This window comes from Manis javanica, chromosome 4, assembly GCF_040802235.1.
Source record: "Manis javanica isolate MJ-LG chromosome 4, MJ_LKY, whole genome shotgun sequence".
Lineage (NCBI taxonomy): Eukaryota > Metazoa > Chordata > Mammalia > Pholidota > Manidae > Manis > Manis javanica.
In genome coordinates, this window is record NC_133159.1 from 145,910,292 (window position 1) to 145,935,409 (window position 25,118).

At 33.5% G+C, this 25,118-nt stretch overlaps 1 protein-coding gene across 24 annotated transcripts in view; it reads left to right on the forward strand.

Moving 5' to 3' along the window:
- The window catches only part of BCAS3 (BCAS3 microtubule associated cell migration factor), a 632,290-nt gene that overhangs the window by 195,409 nt on the left and 411,763 nt on the right, over nt 1-25,118 (forward strand). For all 24 annotated transcript variants that reach the window (XR_012130638.1, XR_012130636.1, XR_012130640.1 and 21 more), the window contains exons 12-13: nt 10,815-10,985; nt 18,526-18,619. Coding sequence is in view for 18 of the 24 variants with exons in the window: in XM_073235300.1 (XP_073091401.1) it covers nt 10,815-10,985; nt 18,526-18,619 (265 nt within the window). In the remaining 6 variants the exon portion in view is untranslated. The remainder of the gene's footprint in view (nt 1-10,814; nt 10,986-18,525; nt 18,620-25,118) is intronic.

Below are 25,118 nucleotides of genomic sequence, written 5' to 3' on the forward strand. Positions count from 1 at the left end.
GTTTCAGTCAGCTGTAAGTTAGTATCTTTTTTCTTGAATTCAGCAAATGGCGTTGCTGGTCTTTTTATTGAAGTATTATTGGGATACACTATTATGCTCTTCATTTTTCCTTTTTTCCCCCCAGAGTATATATCTCTATTCTGAATTCATAAAGTGTGAGATCACAGTAGTAACAGAATAGTTACAAGGCAATAATGGATAGTGGTTAAAATCAGGCTTTGGAGATACTGCTAGTTAGTTCTGAATTCTGGCTTTGTCATTGGCTGCTTGTTTGAACTGTTGTTTACTTAACTTCTGTATCTTCAGTTTTCTCTTTTATAAATTTGAGGTTTTTGAGGAAATCTGTAGAGATCATTTGTGTGAAGAGCCTTGATCAATCCTGAGTTCATAGTAAAAGTTTCTTGGAGCATAGCTACAGTAAGATAATCCATGTATTATTAGTGTTAGAAATATGGTGTCTTAATGGAAAATTTCTTTGGAAAATTTGTTACCTTTTTGAAAAATTCCAATCTAATTATTGTTTAAGTCACATTTAGGCCTTTATAACCAGCTTTCCTTGCATACTACTTATACATAAATGTTTGAAATAACATGTATATGTTAATTTTAAGATTTAGCTGTAGCATATGCCAAAATACAGGTGAGCATATTTTCCTATAATTACTTTTTAAAGTCACGTTATTTAAGATTAATTTGCAGTATTTTAATAAAAACTTTTCCTCACAGTTTGAGACTTGGAAAACAATTATTTCTAAATATTTTACATAATTTTTTATATGTCTGTGTAATTTAGACAACTATTTTGGTTCTAATGATTAGATCTTTTCTCAGTATTTACCAATGACATCATTTTCTCTTTGTTTTACCTTTCTTCCTTTTCAGACACACACAAACACAGCCTGTCACTTTATCATTGTTATTTGCTAATGCATTTAAGAATAATCAGATAATAAGATTCACAAAAAAGAAAAAATAGTCACACATAACTTAGGTTTTTGAAAAAACTTTTTTATTAAGGTATCATTGATAGACAATCTTATGAAGGTTTTATATGATCAATATTATGGTTACAACATTCACCCATATCATCAACTCCCCCACCCCCCCACACCCCATTGCAGTCCCTGTCCATCCGTGTGGTAAGATGCTATAGAGTCATTACTTGTCTTCTATGTGCTATACTGCCTTCCCTGTGCCCCAACTACACTATGTGTATTAATCATAATGTCCCTTAATTCCCTTCTCCCTCCCTCCCCAACCACTCTCTCCCCATCCTTCCCCTTTGCTGAAGTTAGTTCCTTCTTGGAGTCTGTGAGTCTGCTGCTGTTTTGTTCCTTCAGTTTTGCTTTGTTGTTATACTTCACTGATGAGTGGAATCATTAGGTACTTGTCTTTTCTGCCTGGCTTATTTCACTGAGGATAATACCCTCTAGCTCCATCCATGTTGTTGCAAATGGTAGGATTTCTTTTCTTATGGCTGAATAATATTCCATTATGTATATGTACCACATCTTCTTTATGCCTTCATCTACTGATGGACACTTAGGTTGCTTCCATATCTTGGCTATTGTAAATAGTGCTGCAATAAACATAGGGGTGCATATGTCTTTTGGAATCTGGGATCTTGTTTTCTTCGAGTAAATTCCTAGGAGTAGAATTCTTGAGTAAAATGGAATTTCTATTTTTAGTTTTTTGAGGAACCCCCATATTGGTTTCCACAATGGTTGAACTAATTTACATTCCCACCAGCAGTGTGTGTAGGAGGGTTCCCCTTTCTCCACATCCTCACCAGCATTTGTTGTACCTGGTCTTTTTGATGTTGACCATCCTAACTGGTGTGAGGTGATATCTCATTGTGGTTTTAATTTGCATTTCCCTGATAATTAGCGATGTGCAGCATCTTTTCATGTGCCTGTTGGCCATCTGAATTTCTTCTTTGGAGAGTTGTCTATTCATATCCTCCACCCATTTTGTGACCAGGTTATTTGCATTTTTGGTGTTGAGGTGTATGAGCTCTTTATATATTTTGGATGTTAACCTCTTGTCAGATATGTCATTTACAAATATATTCTCCCATACCTTTTTGTTCTGCTGATGGTGTCCTTTGCTGTACAGAAGCTTTTTAGTTTGATGCAGGCCCATTTGTTCGTTTTTGCTTTTGCTTCCCTTGTCCAAGGAGATGTGTTCAGGAAAAAGTTGCTCTAGTTTATATTTAAGAGATTTTTGCTTATGTTGTCTTCTCAGAGTTTTATGGTTTCATGACTTACACTCCGGTCTTTGATCCATTTTGAATTTATTTTTGTATATGGAGTTAAACAATAATCCGGTTTCATTCTCTTGCATTTAGCTGTCCAGTTTTGCTAACTCCAGCTGTAAGAGGCTGTCATTTCCCCCATTGTCTGCCCATGGCTCCTTTATCATATATTAATTGACTATATATGCTTGGGTTTATATCTGGGCTCTCTAGTCTGTTCCATTGGTCTATGGGTCTGTTCTTGTGCCAGTACCAAATTGTCTTGATTACGGTGGCTTTGTAGTAGAGCTTGAAGTTGGGGAGCATAATCCCCCAGCTTTATTCTTCCTTCTCAGGATTGCTTTGGCTGTTTGGGGTCTTTTTTGGTTCTATGGATTTTAGAACTACTTGCTCTAGTTCGTTGAAGAATGCTGTTGGTATTTTGGTAGGGATAGCATTGAATCTGTAGATTGCTTTAGGCAGAATGGCCATTTTGACAATATTAATTCTTCCTATCCATGAGCATGGGATGTATTTCCATTTATTGGTATCCTCTTTAATTTCTCTCATGTGTGTCTTGTAGTTTTCAGGGTATAGGTCTTTCACTTCCTTGGTTAGACTTATTCCTAGGTGTTTTATTCTTTTTGATGCAATTATGAATGGAATTGTTTTCTTGATTTCTCTTTCTGCTAGTTCATCTTTAGCATATTGGAATGCAATGGATTTCTGTGTATTGATTTTGATTCATGCAACTTTGCTAAATTCAGTTATTAGTTCTAGTAGTTTTGGGGTGGAATCCTTAGGGTATCATGTCATCTGCAAACAGTGACAGTTTAACTTCTCTCTTACCAATCTGGATGCCTTTTATTTCTTTGTGTTGTCTGTTTGCTGTGGCTAGGACATCCAGAAAAATGTTGAGTTAAAGTGGGGAGAGTGGGCGTCTTGGTCCTGTTCCCAGTCTTAAAGGAAAAGCTTTCAGCTTCTCATTGTTAAGTATGATGTTGGCTGTGGGTTTGTTATATATGACCCTTACTATGTTGAGGTAATTGCCCTCTATACCCATTTTTTTGAGAGTTTTTATCAGGAGTCAATGTTGAATTTTGTCAAATACTTTTTCAGCATCTTTGGAGTTGACCATGTGGTTTTTGTCTCTCCTTTTTGTTGATGTGGTATATGATATTGATGGGTATTTTAATATTGTACCATCCTTGCTCCCATGGAATAAATCCTACTTGATCATATTGGATGATCTTTTTGATGTATTTTTGAATTAGATTTGTTAATATTTTGTTGAGTATTTTTGTATCTATGTTCATCAGGGATATTGGTCTATAATTTTCTTTTTTTGTGGTTTCTTTGTCTGATTTTAGTATTAGAGTGATGCTGTCCTTACAGAATGAGTTTGAAAGTGTCCCCTCCTCTTCTACTTTTTGGAAAACTTTAAGAAGGATGGGTATTAAGTATTCACTAAATGTTAGGTAAAATTCAGCGGTGAAGCCATCTGGTCCAGGGGTTTTGTTCTTCAGTAGTTTTTTTATTACCAGTTTAATTTCACTGCTGGTAATTGGTATGTTCAGATTTTCTGTTTCTTTCTGGGTCAGCCTTAGAAGGTTGTATTTTTCTATAAAGTTGTCCATTTCTTCTAGGTTATCCAGTTTGTTAGCATATAATTTTTCATAGTGTTCTCTCATAATTCTTGGTGTTTCTGTGGTGGTCATAGTGATTTTTCCTTTCTCATTTCTGATCCTGTTTATGTGTGTAGACTCTCTTTTTGTCTTGATGAATCTGGCTAGGGGTTTATCTATTTTGTTTATTTTCTCGAAGAACGAGCTCCTGGTTTCATTGATTCTTTCCATTGTTTTATTCTTCTCGATTTTATTTGTTTATGCTTTAATTTTTATTATGTCCCTCCTTCTACTGATTTTGGGACTCATTTGTTCTTCTTTTTCTAGTTTCATTGTGAGTTTAGACTGTTCATATGGGACTGTTCATCTTTCCTGAGGTAAGCCTTTATTTCAGTGTACTTCCCTCTTCGCACAGCCTTTGCTGCGTCCCACAGATTTTGCAGTGTTGAGTTATTGTTGTCATTTGTCCCTGTAAATTGCTTCATCGCTGTTTTAACTTGTTCATTGATCCATTGATTATCATGTTGTTAATCCTCCATGTGTTTGTGGGCTTTTTTGTTTTCTTTGTGTAATTTATCTGTAATTTCACACATTTGTGTTTTGAGAAGGTAGTTGGTACAATTTCAATCTTTTTAAATTTACTGGGGTTCTTTTTGGGGCCTAGTATATTATCTATTCTTGAAAATATTCCATGTGCACTTGAGAAGAATGTGTATTCTGCTAGTTTTGGGTGTAGAGTTCTGTAGATGTCTGTTAGGTCCATCTGTTCTAATGTGTTTTTCAGAGCCTCTGTCTCCTTACTTATTTTCTGTCTTGTTGATGTGTACTTTGGAGTGAATGGTGTGTTGAAGTCTCCTAAAATGAATGGCTTGCTTTCTATTTCCCACTTTAATTCTGTTAGTATTTTTTCACATATGTAGGTGCTTCTGTGTTTGGTGCATAGATATTTATAATGGTTATATCCTCTTGTTGGACTGACCCCTCTCTCATTATGTAATGTCCTTCTTTATCTCTTGTTTCTGTTTTGAAGTCTATATTGTCTGATACAAGTACTGCAACTCTTGCTTTTTTCTCCCTGTTATTTGCATGAAAATATCTTTTTCCATTCCCTTCACTTTTAGTCTGTGTATGTCTTTGGGTTTGAAGTGAGTCTCTTGTAGGTGGCATAAAGATAGGTCTTGCTTTTTTATTCATTCTATTACTATGTGTCTTTTGATTGGTGTATTAAGACCATTTACATTTAGGGTGACTGTCAGTAGGTATGTACTTACTGCCATTGCAGGCTTTAGATTCATGGTTAGCAAAGGTTCAAGGGTAACTCCTTACTACCTAACAGTCTAATTTAACTCATTTAGTATGCTATTACAAACACAACCTAAGTGCTGTTTTTTTTTTTCCTCCTCCATTCTTTATATATTAGGTATAATATTCTGTACTCTTTGTTTATCTCTTGACTTTCTTTGGGGTTACTTGATTCAATTTTGCATCTGCTTGGTAATTAATTGTTCTACTTTGTTTAGTGTGGTTTTATTTCTTCTGGTGACAGCGATGTAGCCTTAGGAACACTTCCGTCTATAGCAGTCCCTTCAAAATACATTGTAGAGATGGTTTATGGGACATAAATTCTCTCAGATTTTGCTTCTCTGGAAATTGTTTAATCCCTACTTCAAATTTAAATGATAGTCTTGCTGGGTAGAGTATTCTTCATTTGAGGCCTTTCTGCTTCAGTTTATTAAATACATCATGCCCGCTCTCTTCTGGCATGTAAGGTTTTTTTCGGAAGTCTGATGATAGCCTGATGGGTTTTCCTTTGCATGTGATCTTTTTTCTCTTTCTAGCTGCTTTTAATATTCTGTCCTTATCCTTGATCTGTGCCATTTTAATTCTTATGTGTCTTAGTGTTGTCTTCCTTGGGTCCCTTGTGTTGGGAGATCTGTGTACCTCCAAGACCTTAGAGACTATCTCCTTCCCCAGACTGGGGAAGTTTTCAGTAATTACCTCCTCAAAGAAACTTTCTATCTCTTTTTCTCTCTCTTCTTCTTCTGGTATCTCTATAATGCACATATTGTTTTGATGGGATTGGTCACACAGTTCTCTCAATATTCTTTCATTCCTAGAGTTCCTTTTTTGTCTCTGTGCCCCAGCTTCTTTGTATTCCTCTTCTAATTTCTGTTCCATTTACTATTTCCTCTACTTCATCTAATTTGCTTTTAAATCCCTCCAGTGTATGTTTCATTTGAGATACTATATTGTATAATGATTAAATCACACTCTTGAATCCTTCCCTGAGTTCTTGAATACTTTTCTGTACATCCATAAGCATGTTTATGATTTTTATTTTGAAATCTCTTTCAGGAAGTTTGATGAGTTCAGTTACACTTGGTGCTTTTTCTGGTGTTTGTGGGATTTTGGTTTGAACTAGGTCCTTTTGACATACCATATTTTTATGTGGCCCTCCCTAGTGTGCAGAAGTGGTGCACTCTGGAGCTGCGCAGTCCCTGGCATGATGGCGGGGATTGCTGGGGACTGGCGCTGGTGCCTTTCCGGAGGAAAGAGCTGTTTCCTGCTGCTTGGCCTCAGTGTCTGTCTCCACTGCCAGGGCCAGTGGGCGGAGTGCACAGGTATAAGCCTTCATGTTTTGTGTTTGTAGTTGCCATAGGCAAGGCCTCCTTCTCGCTGGCCTGGCACAAGGTCAGGGGCAGCCTGCTTTCGATCGTGTGCTGGCTGCCTGGGAGGAAGGCACAGCAGGCTGCTTATCATGGTAGGGAGCCTTGGAGCTGTATAGGTAGCCAGCAGGATGTTGTGCTTGAGCTCCCGAAAGTTCCCAACCTGCTTGGCAAAGTGTGTCTGGACATTTTTGTCTACCTGTTCTTTCTCCTGAGCAGCAAGCTCTTTGAAATCCTTGCCTCTTTAGCATCTCTCTCACTGTTAGGAAGTCTTTCAGACTGCCTGCCTTTCTTTTGTCCCAGAGTGGCTGGATGTGGATCCCTGTTTTCCACAGGTGGCTGGATTCTCAGTCTCTCCAAGTATTCCCTCTGTCTTAGCTTTCCAACCCCAGTAATCTCCAGAGCACCATGTAGTGTATATTTGTGCTCCCAGAGCAGATCGTTAGTGCTGGGTGTTCAGCAGTCCTAGACCTCCCCCTCACTCCTGCTCCATTTCTCTTCCTCACGCTGGTGAGCTGTGGTCGGGGAAGGGCTTCAGTCCCACTGCATCATGGCTTTGGTACCTTACCCTGTTCTTTGAGGTCTGTCCTTTTCTCCAGGTATATGCATTCTGGCATAGCCTTCTTTCTTGTTGCTCTTTCAGGAATAGTTGTATTAACTATATTTTCATATTATGTGTAGTTTTGGGAAGAGGTTTCTTTCTCATCTCTCCCACCACAGTCTGTAATCCTTTCCTCTATTATTAGTTTTTTGGGGGAACCTCCATACTGTTTTCCATACTGGCTGCATCAGTTTACATTCCCACCAGCAGTGCCCAAGAGTTCCTTTTCTCTACATCCTTGCCAACATTCATTTCTTTTCTTTATTATGAAAACAATTCTAACAGATATTAGGAGATATCTCATACTACTTTAATTATTGTAGCCTAATAATAAGCCTTATACATGTAAAGTTCCCAATCATGTCATATAAATTTTCATAATTTTTCCATTTCTTCTGTGTTGTCCAATTTGTTGGTGTATAATTGTTTAGAGAAATTTCTTATGATTCTTTGTAATTTCTGTGATATCAATAGTAACTTCTCTTTTATTTCTGATTTTACTTACTCTAGTCTTCTCTATTTTTCTTTGTTAGGCTAGCTAAAGATTTGTCAATTTTGTTCACCTTTTCAAAGAACCAGCTCTTAACTTCATTATTTTTTTCTATTGTCTTTTTAGTCACACTTTCATTTATTTTTGCTGTGATCTTTATTATGTTCTCTCTTCTATGAACTGTGGGCTTAATTTTTTCTTCTTTTAACTGGTTCCTTCAGGTGTAAAGCCAGATTGTTGAGATTTTCTTGTTTCTTGAGATAGGCCTGTGTTGGTATGAACTTCCATCTTAGAACTGCTTTTGCTGTATCCCATAGATTTAGTGTGATGTGTCTTTGCTTTCATTTATATCTAGGTATTTTTTAATTTCTCCCTTGATTTCTTTGATGACCATTGGTTGTTCAGTAGCATGTTGTTTAATCTCCATGTTTTCCTGGTTTTTCCAGTTTTCTTCCTTTTATTGACTTCTAGTTTCATACCACTGTCATTAGCAAAGATGCTTGATACGATTTTAATCTTCTTGAATTTATTGAGACTTGTTTTGTGTCCTAACAGATGATCTAGAGAGTATTCCATGTACATCTGAGAAGAATTTGTATTCTGCTGGTTTTGTATGGAATTTTCTGTGTTTCTTCTCTATAAGTACATTTGGTCTAATGTGTTATTTATGGCTCATGTTTCTTTATTGATTTTCTGTCTGGATAATATATTCAGTGATATATGTGGGATGTTAAAGTTTCCTATTATTATATTATTGTGAATTTCTTAAGTCCATTAATATTTTCTTTGTATATTTTTGTGCTCCTATGTTGGGTGTATATATGTTTACAAATGTTACATCTTCTTTCTGGATTGACCCCTTTATCATTATGTAATGTCAATCTTTGTCTTTTATTATATTCTTTCTTTTAAAGTCTGTTTTGTCTGATATGAGTATAGCTATTTATGGAATATCTATCCACATACCTTCCTTTTCAGTGCATCTGCGTCCTTCGTAAGTGAGTCACTTGTAGCAGAATAAAGGTGTGACTTGTTTTTTTAAATTCATTCAGCAACAGTCTTTCCAATGGAGAATTTAGTCCATTTACATTTAAAGTAATTGTTGATATGTATGTACTTATTTTCATTTTGTTGCTTTCTGCTCTTTCTGTAGTTCCTCTCTGTAGTTCCTTTCTGTAGTCTTCTTCTCTATAAGACTATAAGTCTTCCCTTATGGTTTGCTGGCTTTCCTCAGTGTTATGTTTAGATTTCTTTTTAAATGTTATTATACTTTAATTAAATAAACTTTTGTTTATTTACTGTAGGTTTTTGTTTTTTGGTTACTGTAAGGTTCACATATAACATCCTTTGTATATAGCATTTGGGTTTAATTTGACAGGTACTTAAATCTGAACATATTTCAGGACTTTACCCTTTTAATCTTCAACAATGATATTTTTGGTGTACATTTTATGTCTTTTTATTTTATGTATCCCTTAACTAACTATTGCAATTTTAATTAATTTTACTACTGTTGTCTTTTAATCTCCATACATGCTGTATAAATGATCTGCTATCTTTACCATATATTTACCTTTTCCACTGAGGTTTTCATGTTCATGTTTTCTTGTTATAAATTAGTGCCATTTATTTTCTGCTTAATGGAGTCTCTGTAACAAGGCCATTTTAATGGTTATGAACTTTATTTTTTGCTTATATTGCAAAACTTAATATTCCTTTAACCTCCCCTTTTTTCCTTTTAGAACTTCTGAATATATAATGCTACTCTTTTTTGGCATTCTAAGTTTCTGCTGATAGCCTTATGGGATTTTTCTTTTAGGCAACAAGTTGTTTTTCTGCTTTTAAAATTCTCTTTTTATCATTAACTTTTACTGTGTTTTAATTACAATGTTTCTTTGCATAGATCTCTTTGGATAACTCTTATTTTAACTCTCTAGGCTTCCATACTGAATGTCTGTTTACTTTCCCAGATTAGGGAGGTTTTTAGTCATTATTTCTTCAAATAAGTTTTCTTGCCCTTTCTCTCTCTCTCTTCTTAGACCCCTGTGATGTGAATGTTATTACACTTAACATTGTCCCAAAGTTCCCTTAAGATATTTTCACCTAAAAAAAGACGTTTTCGCTTTTTGCTGTTCTATCTGGGTAAGTTCCATTGTTTTGTCTTCCAGTTTGCTGATCTGTTCTTTTACTTCATCCAGTCATTCTTCAGCTCTATGACTGCTGTTTGATACTTTCTTATATTATTTATCTCTTTGTTGAAGTTCTCACTGTTTTAATTGATTCTTCTGATTTTGGTGAGCATCTTTATGATCATTGCTTTTTAAGTCTAAAGCAGGTAAATTGTTTATTTCTGTTTCATTAAGATCTTTTTCTGAGTTTTTATATTGTTCTTTCATTTGGAATGTATTCTTCTGTCTCTTCATTTTACCTGACTCTCTGTGTTTGTTTCTATGTATCAGGCAATCAGCTCTCTCTCCCAGTCTTCAAGGAGTGGCCTTGTTTAAGATATGTTCCATGGGGCTCAAGTGCTATCCCCTCTTGCCACAATAGCTAAGTGTTCAAGGAGCATCCCCTGTGTGAGCTGTGTACACCCACATGCTATGGTGGAGCTGTGACTGGCACAGGAGTGCATGGGGGCTCTTTCCCAACCTGGCTGTGGCTTTTGGCTGCAACACAGTGTTAGGCATCTACATGCCAAATCTTGATGTAAAATATTATATAACAGTATGTTATATATTTACTTTGGAAGCGTAGTCTTTTCACATGGGGATTCTACCAATGTCTCAGTCTTTTTCAAGCTAAAAAGGCTTTTTAAAATTAGATGTATAATATTTCAAAAGATGGAACATTGCATAGTTCTTACTACATCACTTATTTTAAGGTATATGCATTAAGGAGATGCAGAAAACAAATTTTTTTTAAATAAAAATGTACTTGCAACCTTGTGAAAAAAAGCTGTTAATCATTTACCTATGGCTTTACTCTGACCATGCTGACTTTGGGGACCATTTCACTCAAACTAAGACTGATTTTCCAACTAAAGTTTAATATCATATGAAAAATATGACTGAATTTCTATGACAGTTTACTGCTATAGATAAGCTTATAAGAGAAATTAATTTAATGGGTAGGAGAATTAACAAAATGCATATTTTCCAAATACTAATGTGAAGTATTTCATTTGCCTTTCATGGTATAGACATTGAAAACTGGCCTGACAATGGTTGGGAAAGTGGTGACTCAGCTGACAGGCACGCTGCCTTCAGGTGTGACAGAAGATGATGTTGCCATCCATAGTAATTCAAGGCGGAGTCCTTTAGTCCCAGGCATCATCACAGTAATCGACACTGAAACAGTTGGAGAGGGTCAGGTAAGGATTTCCAGTGCATGTAATGTCCATTTTCTGCAGAGGTTGGGGTGATGAAGAATATTATTTGGGATCAAAATCTACTAAAATGTACTAGGTTGTTAATTTTGAATTGTAGATATTGAGGTTATTTTAGGTTAGAATTTTTTTAAAAAATGATGAGTAATGTGTTAAAAACCTGTTATTTGGAACATTATTCATATTTAAAACCTGAAGATAAAATTGAGTTTCTAAGAAATTCTTTTGTTATTTCTTCATCAGGACATTTGTTTCATAAATAAATAGTCCTATATCTCTATATGTTGTTCTGTTCATTGTATTGTTTTATTTTTCTTTTTAATGGCATTTTTGATAACCTAAATCAGAAGATTAATAATTTCCTTTTAGGCAGAGACTTGCTTATGGAAGCAATCAACAGGATCTTATATATTTAGGGGAATTAAAAATATTGACTAATTTTGGTTACAAGTGACAATGTTAATACTATTAAATGTAATTACAGTTATTTCCTTATAAACATGAAAATATACACAGTTTCAAAGTATGTATTAGAATACATACATGGTAATAGCTTATCAAATTCTGTATCTTCAGATAAACTAGAGAATCTTTTAGGAGTTTATAAACATGGAAAAATATATGAGGCAGTTAGTTTTCTTCCCAAAGCACTTATAAACATTTTTCTTTGTGTCATAGTCTTAAATTTTATTTAAAATACATTTCTGAAAGGAAGGCACTTTAAAAATTCGAATAGTTTTTTATCACTTGTATAAAAAATATAATCTAAAATTGATTGCTGCAATCGGAGATCAACATTTGTAAAATAGAAATTATTAATTTTATATAGAATATGTATTTGTTTTCAGAACATAATGTTTAGAAACTATATGATCCTTTACAGTCTTAACCTAAATATCACATGTTCTTTTGAGAAAATCTCCTTCCAGTATATATGATTCTACATCTGATGAAAGATTACATTTGGCTGCTACTAATTCCTATAGTAAAGTTAAGTGGCATTTCAAAAAAAATTGTACTGCAAATAAAAGACAAAAACATTTTTGCAATTTTGGGTTATTGAATTTGGCTATTGTATTTAATTTGAAATCTGAATCATAATAATTCTCAGCCTCTCCTGTCTTGACTTTGTGATTAACCAAATATGTTACAGGCTTGTATTCCTGTTAAAACCCTTTTTTAATGAAGTGTTTGCAAACTTTTCTGTTGACTGTAATGACTTTTTAAAAAAAGTTGTGTTAATTAGCTCAAGTTGATAGACACATACAGATGTTCTCTTTTTAAATGGAAATAAATATATAAGCCCTTGGTGTTTTATGAGTGTTGAAGTAAAAAATATTTTCTTTTGTCCTTTGATTCTTAATTAATTCACCTCCAAGGCCACCCACATTCACTGAGTAGTAACAACCCTCTTCAGCATTGTCTAGTGTGGGAATGTAAGTAAGTCTGTTAAACATCTAGCGTTTGTTGACAGACAGATTTGTGGTCATTTAAAAGGAGAAAATGGTATCTCTTACTATTTTGGGGGACATAGAGGTATAACTCAATTTATTGTATTTAAGTATAGAAACAGGTAGAAAGAAAAATTTTTAATCATTGTATGAAAAGTAAAGCATTAGGCCTTATGTTTTCAAATGTGTCTTTGAAAATTTTCCCAGTTCCTTACTAACTTTTTATAAGTAAAAAATGGAATTCTCAGATTTAGAATATGAAAATGGAGTGCATATTGCAGAGTTTGGAAAGTTCATTTTTCTGTGATCAGTGCATTGCTAACACTTGAAACAAGTTAAGTTTACTAGGAAAAAAGAATCATAGAAATGTTAGCTTTTAAAAGTTAAAAAAGTTAAGTGTTCAACCTGAAATTTTTTATTTTTTCTATTATTTGTTGGTGTCAATCTGTTTGCATTCACACTTACATTCTGAAGTTTTGACTTGATTTAAAAATTCTATTATAAGACAGGAAATAAGCTGATGTCTAATAAATGGGAAGTAACAACATGCATTTTGAAAGAATTATACACATTTTTTAAAGCAATAAGATTTCCTTTGTAAAAATATTGTCCTCCTTTTATTAATGTAAATCTGTTTTTGTCAAGATTTGTCAAGATTAATTTAAAACTTTTTTGTCAAGAAGACATTTTTGACTCTGATAAAGAGTTCAGTTGGAGAACAGGGCTATTTTTAGGTTATGCTGGATTGTATTAAAGAGATTACATTGGTTATTGTCATAATTTATCACTTTTAGCCCTTTCCTACTGATATTTGATAATGTTTTTCCTTTTCTATGGACATCTCAGGAGCTAAAGTTGACATTATATTCACTTTTGGCTGTTTAAATCCATTGAGCCTTTAATAAAGATACTTTCATATTTACAGTGGTGGTGTATAATTACAGTGGTGGTGTATAAGAACTGATTTACCATCTTTCTGATACTAAATTGATTAGTTTGATTTTATGGTGACTGAATCATTGTGGGGTAACTGCATTAAGGAGGAACGGATTTGACTGGATTTGACTGACTGCATCCTTTTTTCAGTGTTACTTTCATGTTTTATTGTGGCTGGGATAAGTTAAGTGGTATAATTTGCCTTTACACATTTATGTAACTGAAGTTAGCAATGTTGCAAAGTCTCTAATCAAAGAAAAATGCTCCAGAATGATGACATAAACTTGAGCTGTTTCTTGATCTGAGTACAAGTGTTACTCATGATAATTTAATGGTTCCTGAGGTGTTTTGTCTATTATTTGTTCATTAGATAAAGGCTTATCCACCTTGCATCAATTAAAGTGCTTTGCTTTGCTTTGTTTTAATATAGTCAAGTTGTTACTTCATATACTTAGGGATTCAGCCTGATGAGTTAAGTGGTGAGTGAAAATTACATGTCTCAGGGCATTTGTATTGGGATAGGACAAGTGTATGTTGATAAAGTGATAATGAAATGGAAAAAATCCTTCCAAAAGTATTTGGTTGTTATATTTGTGGACTCATAGAGAAGAGTTACAGAATCCTTTGTAGTGGTATGAGATTTTGCTATGCACCAAAATTAATGTGCCTTTTTTACTGCATGGCTTCTGTATTAGTACCATCAAATAGAGTACTCAATACTAATTATGTTGGAAAGAGAGGTATGGAGTTATAAGACAGAAAAGGAAAGGGAATCTTGTAAGATCAAGGTAAAATAGAAAAATGGCCAAAAGACAAATATTTAACAGAAGAAAATATAGATGATGTTTTACTTTAAACAGGTGATCATATCAGCTTTGTTTATAATAGCAAAATTCTGACAACACCTCAAGTGTCTTTCAGTGGGTGTATGGCTCAACCAACAGGAACATATTTATATATAGAAAAACAACAAAGGGATAATAAAGAATGAATTACATGCAATAAACTAACTTTAAGGTTATTACAATTAATGAAGACTTACTTATGATGTTTCCACTTAGCTATTTTGACTTTATGATGGTGTGGAATCATTACACATTCAGTAGAAATTGAGCTTCGAATTTTGAATTTTGTTTTTTTTCCAGGTCAGCAGTATGTGGTATGATATTCTCTTGTGAAGTTGGGCTATGGCAACAAACCACAGCTCCCAGTCAGCCACATGGTCATGTGGGTAAACAACTGAGACACACTCACACCAGTATATATCAGACATCTGTTCTCTTTTTCACTTGCAGTAGTCAGTAAATTATCTGAGATACTCAACAGTTTATTATCAAATAGGTTTTGTGTTAAGTGATTTTGCCCAGTTGCAGGCTAATGTCAGTGTCCTGAGCACATTTAAGGTAGGCTAGGCTATGGTATTCTGTAGGTGAGGTGTAATAAATGCATTTTTGACTTATGACAGGTTTATCAGGATGTAACTTCTTTTTATGTCAAGGAAGATCTATATAAAAACGGTATAAAATCTGTACCCACTTGTTATAAGTGAAAGATAAAACTACGAGATACCATTTATCACCTATCAGAGTGAGAGAAATTAAAAAGCTGTACTGATCTTCATTTTTAACTTTTAATTTTGAAGTAATTATAGATTCACAGTAAGTTGTAGAGATATCCTTGTGCCCTCCACCCAGGTTCCTTCACCTCCCCTGAATGGTAACATCTATGTAATAGTGTATTATCAAATACATCAAATATTAAAACCAGGAGATTGTAGTACAATATCAAAATCAGGAAATTGACTGGTACATTACTGTTAATAGGCTACAGACCTCATTCAGCTCTCACCATTTGTTTTACCTGCATTCATTTGTGTGGACATATAGGTGTATAAAGTTTCATGAAATTTTATCCCATGTTTAGATTAACATAATCACTGCCACAATTAAGATACAGGACTATTCAACACAAACCTCTGTGTATTCGTACCCATCCACAACTTAACCCATCTCTTTCTTCTGACAGCCACTATTTTTTTCTCCGATCCATTAAATTTGTGATTCTAGAAAGTTATGTAAGTAAAATCATGTAGTATGTAACATTTTAAGATTGACTTCTTCATTAATTGTAATAACCTTAAAGTTAGTTTATTGCATGTAATTCATTCTTTATTATCCCTCTGTTGTTTTTCTGTATATAAATATGTTCCTGTTGGTTGAGCCATACACCCACTGAAAGACACTTGAGGTGTTGTTAGAATTTTGCTGTTATAAACAAAGCTGATATGATCATCTGTTTAAAGATTTTTGAGTGATTTGTGTGAAGTTTTCACTTCTCTATATTAAATGCCCAAGAATGTGACTGATGAGTTTTATAAGTGCATGGTTAGTTTTGTCAGAAACTGTTCACCTATTTCCAGAGGGGCTGTACTGCTTTACATTCCCTCAGTAATGTATGATAGGCAGCAGTTTTCTCATCAGAATCCATGAAGATGAAGAAAGTGGTAAAACATCTTTCAAATAGTAAAGCAAAAGAACTGTTAAACCTGATTTCCAAATCCAGTGAAAATATCCTTCAGAAATGAAGGGGACATAAAGCCATGCTTATTAAAAGGAAAAACTAAGAGAAATTTGTCACTAGTAGCTTTACTCTTAAAGATGGCTAATCAAAATTTTCTGAAGAAATTATATGACAAAAGAAGGCTTAGAACTTCAGAAGTAGAGAAGAACAATGGAATGGGTAAAAGTAAAAGTATATAAAATATATGACTTTTTGTCATGAGGTTTATAAATTATATTTGGTTGAGGAAAAAATTATCTGATATGTTGATCAACATATATATGTAAGAAATACTTATAACATATTTCTGAAAGTGGGGAAGCAAATTGAACTTCATAAAAATTTAAAAATTTTGTGCTATATATTGCACCATCAAGAAAGTTTAAAGACATCTACTAAAGGAGAAAAAATATTTGAAAATTATATTTTTGATATGGGACCAGTATCTAGAATATATAGAAAGAACTCCTACAACTGAATAATAATAATAACAAGACAAATAACCTACCTTTAAAATAAAGGATCTGAATAGGTATTTTTCTAAAAAAGGTATACCAATGGCCAGTAAGCAGAAATGAAAGCCCTCATATACTGATGGTGGGAAATGTAAAATTGTACAGCTCCTTTGGAAAAGAGTTACTGTGTGACTCAGGAGTTTATCTCCTAAGTATATACTCAAGAGGAATGAAAATGTATGTCCATGTAAAAACTTGTACATGAATGTTCTGAGCAGCATTGTTCATAATAGGCAAAAAGAAGAAGCAACCCAAATGAACACCAAATGACAACGGATGGATAAATAAAATAAGCCATCCCCTCCCTGTCCCCATAGTCTCTGGTGACCATCATTCTAATTTCTATCTCTAATAGATTGCCCATAATTAAAAAGATGTATAATAAAAGGTGTTGAAAAGATATTGAGAAATTGGAAACCTCATGCTTTATTGGTAGAAATATAAAATGAGATAGCTGGTTTGGAAAACAGTTTGTCAGTTTCTTAGAAAGTTTTCATACACTTATCAAATGACTGAGCAAATCCACTTCTAGGTGTCTCCCCAAGAGAAATGAAAATATGTTCACAAGAAGATGTGTATGCAAATATTCATAACAGTATTATGCATAATAGCAATCAACAGGAAATAATATAATTTGCTAGAATTGGTGGGTGAACCCACATTTTGTACTTCCATGTAATGGAATACGTGACTCAGCAATATTAAAAAAATCGGTGCTACCTCAAACAACACGATTTAACTAAAAAATTATATAGAGTGAAGGAAAATAGAAGATAAATTACATAATTCTGTTTTATTAGGGATTGCCTGGGGCTTGGGGTTGGAGATATACTTTAAAGTCCCATTATGAAGAAATTTGGGGGATGATAGAAGTGTTCCAAATCTAGAATGTGGTAATGGTTACACAACTGTAAAAAATTTACTAAGTATTATCCACTTACATATTTAAAATGGATGATTTGTATGTATAACTTTATTCATGCTTGGGAAATGCCTGTGAGCTGTGGGGAAGGGGTAAGCAAATCTCTGCGGAAAATGAGGACATTACTGGACAGAACTTCGAAAACAACTATTTGGGGACTTTAGAAGTCTGTTAAAAGCTAAGAATGAAGTGAAAATCATCTATTTATGAAAAGATGCTAGAGCTTGGATAACAATAATAGAAAACAATAACCATAACAGTAAGGCAAGAGAATGAAAGCATTAAGATAGGAAAGGATGACAAATCAGTATTTCTATATAATAGATTGTAAACAGCTACAGTACTATATAAAATCATTGAATTATAAACAAAATCCATGATTTTTATGGCATGTAATTTGTATGTCTGTAAAGCTTTACAGTCTAAAAGAAAAATTCATATGCTCTGTGTAGGACTACTTGCTGGGTTGCATGAGATTAAATTCTTTATGTCTGAATATTATGCTCCAGTATTGGTGTAGTAGGTTTTCCCTTTGGAACATTAGGTATGTAAAACGTTTTTGTCTCTTGAATTATTACTTGCTTTGTAAAATAAATACCCATTAATGTAAAACTTTTTTTCCCTAAGAGTCATTGAAGAATGTACTCACAATGGGCAAATTAGAGTTAAAGACCACAATTTTTGTACTTTAGGTAAAAAATTTGTGGTAATTCCTTTAACAAATGATTGGTTGTTTGCATTTAACTTATCTTGTTTTTCCCTGTTCTATTCCAATCAGGGTTAAGAATTTTCTAGCAGACCATTACACAATAAGAACTGTATGTTCTTGTCCTTTGATAATGCTTTACATAGCTGATTTTATACGTTTTGTTTTTTTCTGAACCTACACTTTGAGAAATTACTGTGTCTGTCATTTACAGTCAAGTCAACCCCTCTTAGAGTTTATATGATTGATCTGCTGGGGCATGTTATATCTTTTCCTCATTCCTAAAGTGGTATTCTCCTCCTATTGACAAGAATTATCTTCCAGTGTAGTAGAAGCATGTTATTTGGTCAGGAATACTGTGGTATAACTATGTGTATCTTCAAGCTCATTGGTTGGTGAGTAAAGGTTAACTCCTGTTTGTCTTCTTTTTGTAAAGGTGCTTCTGAGTGAGGATTCTGACAGTGATGGTATTGTGGCCCACTTCCCTGCTCATGAAAAACCAGTGTGCTGTATGGCTTTTAATACAAGTGGTATGTCCTCTTTTTTTTTGCCATTTATATCATGCATTTGCCAACTGATGTTTTTGGAAAAGGAAAATAGGAAATATGAAATCTGACTTTTCTTACATGTGTCAGTGTATATCAGAAAAGTAAGTGGTCTTCAGTAAGTGACTGAATTGAATGAAGGAATGAGTAAATTTTTAATGGAAATTTAGAGATCTGCTAAACACTAGTTTTGCTCTCACTAAAGTAGTGATTGAATAGTGACAGTAGGTAAACAGTGTTGTTTAGTTGTGTTAATTTTTGTATTATAATTAAGCCAAGAACTTCAATATTGCAGCCTATGTATTAGTGTATGTGAATGGCACTTTCTTCGTAACTTCGAGTCTCTTTTTGACTTTGTAACATTTTATAAACTAGTTTACTTATATTTTCCCATTTTTTATTTTTTATTTTTCTGGTTGTTCTTAAGGCATTTGATAAGGAGAGATGTTAGAGTAATGTGGAAAGCTCTGTTACTTTCCATTTTTTTCTCCAAACTTCTTCTTATGAAAGTTTCAAACATAAAAATAGATTTGTAATATAATATAGTGATGACACACATACCACCACCTCAATTAAACAAGTGTTCATATTTTAATATGATATATATTTTGCTGAACCATGTGATTTTGAGTTACATATGTGATGGCATTTCACCCACTGCAAATTAACCAAGCATTTCCTAAGAATAAAAATCTTACATAACCAATTATGCTGCAGTTCTGAAAATTAACTCATTATATTATCAAATATCCAAGCCATAATTTAAAATTTCCCAGTAGTCTCAGAAATGTGTTCTCTAACTGCTTCAGATCAAGATCTAATTAAAATTCACTCCTTACATATCTCTTTAGTTCCTTTTAGTCCAATTTACAGCCTCCACCTTTTTTTTTTTTTTTTGCAGTGCCCAGACCCATTTCTTATTCTAATTCTGCATTTGTCTTTTTTTTTTTTTTCATAATAACAGTATTTTCTTTATTTCAACTTCATAGGTATTACTGTCTACATCATTCATCCCCTCAGGGGGACACATTATATCAGGTTGTAGCAATTTTTGATACTGTGTTTGATCACATAGATAAATTGTGACCCATCAAATGTCTACATATGGGAGATGCATTTTTTTTTGTGGAGATTAGTTAGTAATCTGCAAACTGTTATTTTGGCCTCATTTCAGAAACAGCTTATTAATTAATAGTTTTGTTATCTTAAAGGCTATAGAATGGTGACTTTCCTATTCTATTATGTCTTTTGCATTGGTTAACTGCTATTTTCCTGTAAAAAAGTTTTCTGTCATCAACTAGGAATGAAGTACAGTTTTATATTAAAAGGCAGGATAAATGCTTAATTCTTCTTTTTTTTTACCAACTTTCATAGTTAAGAATTGATTTAATACTTCCAGAGGACATACTTTTAAAATACTGTATTTGTAAGTAGCAGATAAAAATTGCTCTTTTGCTTTCAGTGCTGAAATAGTCTTCATAAACTTAGTTTTTTGTCAGATCTTATCCCTTTGGTTGATGGATCTAAAGAGACTGCTGTTTTTATATTATTCTGCAAAAATGATCCTATTAGTTAAAATTGAAGGGAAGACCCATCTTTTTTCCCTTCTTCTCATCTTTTCAAGTAAAGCATGATGGTAAAAGGATAATATAGATTACTCTGAATAATAGGCATTCTAATACCTTAATTTATCATTTTTATTAGAGAGGAAGATTTTTGTAGTGATCAGTAGGATTGATTTAATTAATGAAGACAAAGATTTACTGAACTGCTTGAATGTTAAGTTATATTTGAAGAAACAGTCTGGAGGGTATGTCACTTACAGCACTCTACTTGGAGTAACCAGTATGACTCATGTTGATAGTCCATCTGTTACGTCAAATGTATTTTTTTAAGGGTTTGAAATAAGGTTAATTTTAATGGTCATTGTTTTAAGGATTTTTCAACTCTGAGGTTTATTTGTGGTCATGTACTAGATGATTATTTTCTAAATGTCTAGTGAACAATTTTACTAATCTGTTTATGTCAAATCTCCTTTTGTTCTTCTGTGTATTTCATAGCACCATAGAGTGCTTCAGATGTTGAAGCTGTATTTTTTCATGTCTGTGACTTTACATTATAAGAAGAACATAAAATTTAAAGAGTTTTGTAGTTACTTCTATCATTTTTTAACAAGGAGGTCTAGAAAACCATAGTTTTGTGTGGTATCAGAATACTGATCTAGATTTGCCAGTTGATTTTTGTTGAAACTCTCAGATTTTTTAATAAGATTAAAAATTTTATTATTTATTTTTATACCTACTTTCTTGTGTTTTTAGAGCACTAGTTACATAGCTCTATAATATAATTTATCTTGCAGTAATCATTTATTTAAATATTTGTTTCCTTAACTAAACTCTGAGTTCTAGTTTACATTAGGCTTCACTCTTGGTGTTGTACATTCTGTGTTTTGACAAACATAGAATGACGTGTATCCACCAGTACAGTACTGTATGGAATAGTTTTACTGCCCTTAAAAATCCCCTTTGTTCTGCCTATTTATTCCTCCCTCCTTCAGCCCCTGACAACCACTGTTCTTTTAAATCATTTCCCATTTTTAAGTTGTTCATTTTCTCTTGTTGAGTTTTAAGAGTTGTTTATATATTTTGGATAATGGTCCTGTATTAGATATGTGTTCTGTAAATATTATCTCCCCATCTGGGACTATCTTCTCATTTTCTTAAAATGTTTTTGAAGATCAGAAGTATTTAATTTTAATTAAGTTAAACTTATCAGTTATTTCTATCATCAATCATTCTTTTGGTGTAGCATTTTAATATAAATTGGTTTTTAGGTGAAATATATTATATATTACATTTATATATATATATTAATATATATATAAATGTAATATAAATTGACATTCTTCTACTGTTGTATTCTTATTTCATTCTCACATTGAATCTTGTAATTTCTTGGAGGAAAGATCATTTTATGAAAACTATTTTATGAGTTTTATGATCTGTTACATTTTTTCTTGAATCTAAAATAAGGTTTCTTGACCTGAATCAAAGAGCTGAGCAGTTAATGGATAGAATTCAGAGAGTATGTGAGTTTAGAAAAGAAAAAAAACTACTTTATTTTCTCTAATCTGTAATGAAAATTTCCTTCTTTTGTGAATGTTTAAAATAAACCACTGAACTATTAGGTATTCCTGTGAATGAGCAATAAAAATAATGGATGTTTTTATATCATTTCTATGTTATTACATAATATTCTTAATATTGCTTAAGGTTCAAAATTATGGTAGAGGCTATATTTTAATATGTTTACAAGAAGCATATATTCTCTATATGTCAATATTTAAAATCCTAAGTATTTTACTTTGCCTTTTAAAAAATATTCTTCTAAGAAAACGGTACCATATTGCCAAAAATATGCTGGTGTTCATGGCACTAAAATGTCTAAGAGTCCATTATAAAATCGTTTATGCTGGTTATGATTTCACCTGTTTCACCTAAACACAATGGAAGCTAGTTCTTCCACTAGAGACTCTGTTCACATTGCCTGGCTCAGTCTTGGTGATTCAGTTAATGGAGACATTCTGCTGGTGTGGTGAAACTTAAAGCAAGAAAGGAAAATCCTTTGTGGAGTAAGGACAGAGAGCTAGGAGATGAATATTAACTTGGTCTTCAACTACTGGAAAAGTTCTTCAAAAGGAATTCAGTTCTAAATTGGAACCTTAAAGATGATTAGCTAGGAAACAGTGATTCAGTACTTGGTATGTAACTAACTATTAGTTGAATGAAAAATATGCAAGAAATTAGGTAAGAAAAATATGGCACATTTGACATAGATTGTAGAGCAGAGTCTGTATAGTGGACTCATCAGTTTATCATGTGGCAGATATATTTGTTAATGTGTCATCTTTTTTGCAACGTTTTATAAATGCTTTGTACCTGTTTAAGTATTTCAATTAAATGGAGGGTTTGTAACTCAGCAACCACTCACAAAATTGGTTTGCAAAATCATGTATAGAAAGTTTTGTTACTCAGAACATTACTGTCAATACTTGAGTAGGAGCAAATATTTATATAAAATTTCCAGTTCTCAATCATTCAAAAGGCCTTTTTTTTTAAGATGGTCAATATCTAAGCAACTTCTTAGATAAGGTTTTGGGCTCAGCTACAGCTCCTGTTTTCCAGCTCTAATTAGGAGGTGACATGTTATTTTGCTTGTCTTGTTTTGTGTCATATTTCTTGATTTATCCAAACCCTCAGATTGAGATACACATACATACATAAGAAATATTTGAAGCTAGAGTCTGCATTCCCATTTGTAAATGCATGGATACCTTAGTAGTTGTTATTTTTTCTCTTGAATTATTTATATTATAAAGAATTTTTGAGAGATCACATGATGTGTTTTCTATCAATCTTAAAGTCCTCTGTAGACTTATTTATGTTATAAAATGAAACAGTGTTTTCTTCTTTGGCTGAATTATTCATTAGCTTCTTAAATTTTGTTAATTGGTAGTTTGTACAAAGATACATAATTTAAGTGGGCCTTAATATAGTACTTGTGATTTTTATTAAAATTGGCTTTTCTATATGATTTGTATATTCTGTAGTAACACCCTCTAGTTTTTCTTTACATGCAACCATGCATATTTCTAAATTTATTTGTATCGAAAAGCTTAACTGTTTTGACCATCTAATAATTCTCTGGTTAAAGGCTTTTTCATGGGGTATATAGTGTGACTAATCCCAACAATGAGACAGGGACCATGGATGTAGTCAGAGTAGGGTGAGGGCCTCTGGAGGGGGCAGGGTGAGATATTTGCAGGCAGAGCAATGTAACTACATGCAAGGAAACTCCCCTGCTAAAACTCTATGTTAAACATTGAGCTCTAGAATCATTCTTCAGTAAAATCAGTTAATGTTCCCCAGATAAAGAAGAGTAGCACACGTTTTATTATGCTAACCATTTATAATCATGTGTAAGGTCCTCTTTAGCATACTAAAAGGCCCAGGCCTATATACTGCCTTTCCTCCTTCAGATCTGATGAAGTGATTTTGCAAACTGGGCAACTAATTTAGCAAGTAAGCCCAGGCATAAACAACACAGTAAAAGGCAGGAAGGATTCCACCTTAAAGATAAGATTGCATTTTAATACCCAAGAAGTTAAGACGTTAGAAATTCTTAACTTACTCTTTAGCAAACAATACCTTGGCCCACCTTGGGGGCTGAGCAGGTGGCCTTGTTTCATATGCTCCCAGACCAAGATGCTAGTATCTCAGGGAGAAATCATCAGAGGAAGTTACTTGTGTTGTTAATTCTAAATATTCAGAGACCACTTAACAAGTCCACACCCCTAAGTTTTTTCATGTTCTCGAAAAATCCTCAGCTGCCTATAAAACCCCCTAGACAACGCACCACTACGGACTCTCTTGTCCCCTCCTGGTGTGAGCCAGGAGCTCTGTCCTTCACTTTATCTCTAAATAAAAGCCTCTCCTATCTTGACTGTTTATGAAGCTCATTCTTCGGCTCTGCAAACAAGAACCCTGGCATCAACAATAGTGCTTGTTAGAATATTTTTTATAAAGTTTAGGGAAATTCATTAAAAAGAATAAGCAAAACAAAACATACAAAATAAGTTGATTGTAGGTTTTTTGTTTTTAAACCTTATCTTTTTCTAACCAGTTTACCTGAACATACCACTATTACCCTCAAAAATAAAAATAAGTTTATTAGTCTTTTTTTTAGAGAGGCATATTTTTAATGATAGAATTATTAAAATGTCCTGGGCATCAAACTTCAGGAACAAACCAGACCTGTCACCCACCTCCTGAGAAATTTTAAAAACAATGTAAAATGTACATGATAGAATGACACTGCAAAGTGAAATACGGAGAAAAGGTAGGTTGCTGGGCGGGGTGTGCGTTGGTCTGGTATGGGACTTACTCAGAAAAGAAAAGGGATGCCATTAAATAGAGTTGTGAAACTTTTAGTTCAGCAGCTGCATTCAGTTTGTTTTTCAATTTCTCTTTCCCATTCTTGTTCATTAGCTGTGACTCTGAGCCCCAAATTAAAATAAATATTTTAATGGCAACATTTATGATTTGGTTAGAAGTGCCAGAGAGGCCTCCATGCTTAGATCTGGGCAGACTCAATATGGGTGGTATAAGTTTGTTGCTTTCAATTATTTAGATACACAATGAGTCACATTTTCTAGGAAACTTTTTTTTAAATTAATAAGCTTTATTTTTTAGAGCCATTTTAGGTTCCCAACCAAATTGGGTGGAAAGTACTGAGAACTCTCATATAACTACCACCCTCCCCACCCCCCCACCAGAAAACCTCCCACACGGTGGACATTCCACCTCACAGTGGGGGCTGTCACAGTTAGTGAATCTGTAGGGGCACGTTATTATCAACCTAAGTCCATAGTTTACCTCAGGGTTCATTCTCGGTATTGTACATTCCATAGGTTTTGACAAATTAA